A 6,000-nucleotide genomic window follows, 5' to 3' on the forward strand; every position below is an offset into this window, starting at 1 on the left:
TCTTTGTACTTTTCAAACAACTATACTAATTTTAATTTATTCCATGATTTGAGTGTAAATTTGGTTCCTTTAGAAACTGAAAACATCTTTATTTTAACAAAAAGTTTATTTTTAATTTTTGTGGGTACATAGTAGGTATATATTTATGGGGTATATATTTATAGGGTACATGAGATGTTTTGAGACAGGAATGCAATGTGAAATAATCACATCATGGAAAACGCGGTATCCATCCCCTCAAGCATTTATCCTTTGTGTTTCAAAAAATCCAGTTATACTCTTTTAGCTATTTAAAAATGTACAATTGAGTTATTATAGAAACTGACAACTCTTAGAGCATTTTCAACATATCTGGAGATCTATCATTTCTTTTCTGCTGTAAGCATCTCACCACCTACCTAAGGAACTGTGCAATCTCCTAATTGAGTGTTTATCAGCAAGGAACAAGGCTAAAAAAAGACTAATTATTTTGCCTAATGTCTGACAGCAAATCTGTGACCAAGAAAGAAGATCTTGTTGTCCTTTCACTCTCCCTTCTTGAGATAATTAGAAATCCATTGACCTACAGCAATTGTGGACCTGGAGTATCTACCCTCCTTCCACAGGGCACTTATTCATAGTTACCTTTGAAACCTCACAAATCCCTAACCCCATGCGCATTTCATTTTAGCAACATTTCACCCTTTTCTGAGTCTCTGGCTTACTGCCTCAGGCAACTCTCTCTTCTCCCCTTCACCTCTAGCAGAAAGCAACCCCAAAGAAATACTCGCAGTTCAGTGCCGATGTGGCCGAGGCCATTGCTTTCTTTGACTCCATCATTGCAGAGCTGGATACAGAGAGACGGCCCCGGGCTGCCGAGGCCACCCCACCAAATGAAGACGTGGACTTTGACGGTGAGTTCCAGGAAGGCAGTGGGAAGATGGTGTCTGAAGGTGGATGGGGCTGTGATGCTGTGAAGACAGGCTGGGCGCTCTGCGGTAGACTTATAGGGTAGGCCACCAGGAATCCCACCTCCCTGATTGCAGGGAAACCCTGCACCTCCCAGCTGGAGCCAGGCCCTCAGCCCATCCTCTGTGGGGATCTCTTACTTCCGTTGTCTCTGCTGCCACCGCTCCAGCCTGTCCCTCAAACACTCTGGTGCCATGTTTGGACAATGTTTTCTCTGCGGTCCACTTACCACGGCTGAGACAGGTGAGACTTTCCTAAGACTCTAAGAAGGACAGCAATAGGGAAATGATGAAGGAAGGAGAATCAATGAGGGGTGTCATTTAAAGGGTACAGTTTCAGTTTTTTTGAGATGAAAGAGTTCCAGAGGTCGCTTGCACAACAATGTGAATATACTGAACGCTACTGAACGGCACACTTAAAAAATGGTGATGATGGTAAATTTTATGCTCTGTACGCTTCACCGCAACTTAAAAAAAAAAAAAGAAAGGGAATGGACAAACTGTACTTGAGAATCCAGCTTCGGACCATGCCTAGGTTAGGCAGTAGCGTGGTGCGTAGGGCAGGAGAGGCCCACCGTGGCTGCCCAGACCCAGCCTGGACTGCTAGAGCTGGAGTGGGGTGAGGCCTGAGGCCATGCTTCCCTCCTCACTAAAGCGTGTCGTGGGCCATCCCTCCCGATGGAGAGCAAAAAATCCAAACACATCAGCTGAGTCCCCTTTATATTCCATCATGCGACTGTCAGACAGTTTGTTTAATCTTTGACTTGCTCCCCATGGCGTAAATTAATGATGGTTTTATTCAGGGGGCTCACTGGCCCCTTATACTAAGGTCAAGGCTTTTGGTACCAATATTAAATAATTCATGAGTATTTTCTCTAATGCTTGAAAGAAGCTTGTGATTTATTGTTGTTGTTCTGGCCTTGATAGATGTGTGTCTGTGGGATTTGGGGTTTCACATTGGGTTCTTTGCAGTTTCACAGAAGGTTAACCCTGCTCCCCAAGCTTATTCTTCTCCTCCTCCTCTCCCACGCAGCCCCTCCAGTCCCTGACAGACGGCAGCCCTGCCCCTGGGGTGAGGAGGCCTAGGAAATTCAGGATATTGGTGAAGGGATGACAAAATCCACTAAGGATGCAAGGGTCATTTTCAGAGTTATGATTTTTAATAAAAATGAGTGTGACCAAGTCATTTTTATTCAGTTCATGAAATGGCCACTTTTCTCCTCTGATAACAAAAAACATACCAAAGCATAAAGAAGAGAGCAAAAAAATATGACCTGCAAAACTACCACCCAGAGATAATCATCACTATTAACATTTGGGGGTATGTCCTTTTGAGTGTGGTTTTAACACACACACACACACACACACACACACACTCACACACACATACAAACTCACAGACTCATTTTAATTTTTTTGAAATAAAAGTAGGATCTCCTTTCATTTAACAATTTACAATACATCTTGGGCTACTTTCCAAGTCAATAAATACAGATCTGTGTCTTCACGGTTTTTTTTTTCTTTTTTTTGAGGTGGAGTCTCACTCTGTCATCCAGGCTGGAGTGCAGTGATGCGGTCTCGGCCCACTGCTACCTCTGCCTCTCAGGTAGCTGTGATTATAAGCGCCTGCCACCATGCCTCCGGTTAATTTTTGTGTTTTTAATAGAGATGGGGTTTCTCCATGTTGGCCAGGCTGGTCTCAACTCCTGGCCTCAGGTGATCCGCCTGCTTCAGACTCCCAAAGTGCTGGGATTACAGGCGTGAGCCCCCGCACCCGGCCTATGTCCTCAATTTTAATGGACATATATTCCATTGCATTCCTCCTGCACTGCAACGGCAGAGTCAGATCTGCTTTGCTTGGCTATCAGGACTTTCTAAGAATTCGCTATTACGATCATGGTTGCCTATACCCATTTCCTGTGAGTGTTCAGTCCAATCCGCCCTCTCCTTTGCCTTATGTGCCTCCCAATGGCAAGTCCTTCCTTCCTGGGTCACATGCTTTTCTCTTCCAGTGGCCACCAGCTCCCGGGAGCACAGCTTGCATTCTAACTGGATCCTGCGGGCGCCACGCAGACACTCCGAGGATATCGCTGCTCACACTGTGCATACTGTGGATGGCCAATTTCGAAGGAGCACTGAGTGCAGGACTGTGGGCACTCAGAGGAGACTTGAGAGGCACCCCATTTATTTGCCCAAGGCTGTGGAAGGGGCCTTCAACACCTGGAAATTTAAGCCCAAAGCCTGCAAAAAAGAGTAAGTGCTTGGGCTAAATAGCATGACCAAGATGTTCTCATGGCCTCCAGACGCTTGGGGTGATGCTTAAGGTGCCTCGAGCCCCATCTTACATGCCAAATATTATATATATATAGTGTTGGGGAGGTCTTAGTTTCAACATTTTTTTTGGTAGTCTGCACTCTAGCCTGGTGCACTGCTGTTGCCTGCTCCTAACTTGCTTCTTCCTGGGTCTGGCTCCCTTTCTTTCTGGCCCACTTAGCCCATGCACTGTGCCATCCACCTTCATGGATTCCCCCCAGTGCCACTGACGCATTGCGTGCTACAGACTTACAATGATTTTGAGGTTGAACAGAGCATAGCACCAAAAGGAAACCAACATCAAATGAATCAGATGCCCCTCTCTAAAAGGCACCAGGCAGGCTCCGAGATGTAGAACTTCTTGCAGGCCAGGCCCCTCTTGGGCCATCTTACCACCATCTCCTCTGGCCTCTTTCCTTTTAGATCCTCTTCCTTCAGGCCTAGTTACCATTACTAACCATCAAATTCCTGTTATCTACTCACTCAGAGAGGTAAGTTCTTTCTGGGTTTGGGCAACCCAGGCCATGCTGCAGGGCCCCTTGCCTATCACAATGGAAGGGCCTGTCAAGTCTCACCAGCTGTCTTTCTTTGCTTCTACAAAAGCCACTAAACCCTGTTGGATTTAGGGGTTTTCTAGATAGCATTTTCCTCCCACAGTAACAGACCACACACTGGACATATTAAAATCACAACTCAGTCCTCACCACCCATCCTTCCCCTTCAAGGCCAGGCCAAAGTCCAGCTGATGTCCACCCATGGCCCCCATGGTGACACCATTTGGTCCTCCCCAAGACCCAGGACTAGGGCAGCAATCTGAGGGTCTCCATGAGAATGGTGGTAATCGAGCATCCCTTCCCTCTGTGTGGCCAGCCAAGCCGAACTTAAACCTCCTGCCTCATTCCTTCCTTCCAGCCTGGGGAGCTCCAGACAGATCCTTTTCAACTTCTCAGGAGAAGATATGGAGTGGGATGCAGAGCTCTTTGCGTTGGAGCCCCAGATGTCTCCTGGGGAGGACTACTATGAGACAGAGAACCCCAAAGGACAGTGGCTGCTTCGAAAAAGACTTTGGGAACGGACAGTGCCCTGACCCCATCTGGATTCCTTGATGTGTCTCAGGCTGGGTCCCTGAGAAGCTATCCACTTTCAGTGCAGCACGAGGTGTTTGGTAGAGTTGAAAATGCAAATTGTAACACAGTCAACCCCCTTGGCACACTGCCTGCTGGTGCTGTGCTAGTGCCAAACAGACCTGTGGCTTCCCAGGGGACGGGTCTCAGGACACTCTCAGAGCCTGAGTTTCTCTGCATGGGCTGATGAGCAGGGACTTACAGCCTGGCTGGTCTTCAAGAGCTGAAGGAATGGAAGGTGTTGAGTGGAGTGTCTGGGCTCATTCTCCTGACCTCACCCGGCCTGTTCCTCATTCTCCACGTGTCTGTCCAGGTGGCTGCTGGCGATGTGCTCAGTACCAGAGATGAACTCACCCATAGATTTCTGGGCCAAAGCTTCAGAGAGGTAGCTCCTCTTTCTATGAGGCTCAGAGACCTGCTGGATCTGCACTGAGGTTGTCTTCTTGTGTGCAGAATGCAGTTGAGAAAGCAGCTCCCTTTGCTGTCTTTTCAGAGTTTTCCAGAAACTCCTGCTGCATTAGGCTAAGATGAGGCTAATGCCCTGGCAATGGGGTGAGGGAAGGGGTATGTCAGGGGCCTGCCTGGGGGCCACACTGTTTCCTCAGGCCCAAAAACTTAGCACCCCTTCCCGTAGGCAATTGACTAGAGAAGAAGGAAGATGGGGTGATTCTTTTTCTTTTTCTTCTAATTCTTACCCAGAAAAATCTCTTGAAATATCCATGGAACCAGTTTATGACAGGCCATGCCTTTCCCTTTCCCCAGTTAAGAGAACAATCAGAATCATTATGTTCTTTTGGTATAGAAAGGATTTCTGTATTTTAGGAAGTATCTGAATCAGAATTACATTTAAAATATATTCTTTGTATTTCTAAATACTTTTTGCATTTTTGCAATAGTTGTGCCCATTCAAGCTTGAGAACCACTGGTTTGGAGAATATACTGAACTTTATCCATTCTCACTTCTTTTTTTGGCATTTTCTTGTAAACCAGTCTGTGCATGTATAAGGGCCTTTGGGCAGAAGGAAGGGAGAGAGACTAAAAAACAAAAACAAAAACAAAAATAAAAAACAATCACTTAAATTAAGCCAAGGATGTTCTAGGCTAAGGTCAGGCTAAGAACTGAACAGAAGCTTCCTTTCTGCCATGACTGTGGGATGATATTCTTATTGTTCCATTTTTTAGGAAGAACCTTTTGTTTATGCGAACCTGATCATATGCATCTAAGAATATGTAACTCTTACAAATAAAAGACAGCTAGTAATTATATTGCATTCTTAGAAATTTCATCTCAACATGTTTTCAGAATGAAACCATACTGGAAATGTTTTAATACTTCGCTTTATTATTTTTCGAGTGCCAATGTCAATGTTTGGAAGGATTCTTTCATTTTGTTGCTTGTACTAACCCAACTATAGCCAGAAGCTTGTCTGGAAAATAAATGTGTAGGAGATTTGTTTTATAAACTGCATTAAAGCACTGCCATTTATCACCATGGATCTTTTCTTTTCTCTAAATGTGGCCTTGTTTGAAACTTCATCTATAAAAGTTCATTGTTGGGGATAAACTCAGGATAAAGGTGTCTTTACTCTGCCTCTTATCAAACTACAGTTTATCAT

The 6,000-nt window shown here is 45.3% G+C and overlaps 1 protein-coding gene across 1 annotated transcript in view; it reads left to right on the forward strand.

Annotated features, from left to right (window-relative positions):
- The window catches only part of C18H13orf42 (chromosome 18 C13orf42 homolog), a 28,277-nt gene extending 22,629 nt beyond the window's left edge, over positions 1-5,648 (forward strand). Inside the window, exons 2-4 of the mRNA XM_030921878.1 lie at positions 746-893; positions 2,960-3,200; positions 4,173-5,648. Coding sequence (XP_030777738.1) covers positions 746-893; positions 2,960-3,200; positions 4,173-4,347 — 564 coding nt within the window. The 3' untranslated portion in view covers positions 4,348-5,648. The remainder of the gene's footprint in view (positions 1-745; positions 894-2,959; positions 3,201-4,172) is intronic.
- Positions 5,649-6,000: the final 352 nt, after the last annotated feature.

Source organism: Rhinopithecus roxellana, chromosome 18 (genome assembly GCF_007565055.1).
Source record: "Rhinopithecus roxellana isolate Shanxi Qingling chromosome 18, ASM756505v1, whole genome shotgun sequence".
In the NCBI taxonomy this organism is placed as follows: domain Eukaryota; kingdom Metazoa; phylum Chordata; class Mammalia; order Primates; family Cercopithecidae; genus Rhinopithecus; species Rhinopithecus roxellana.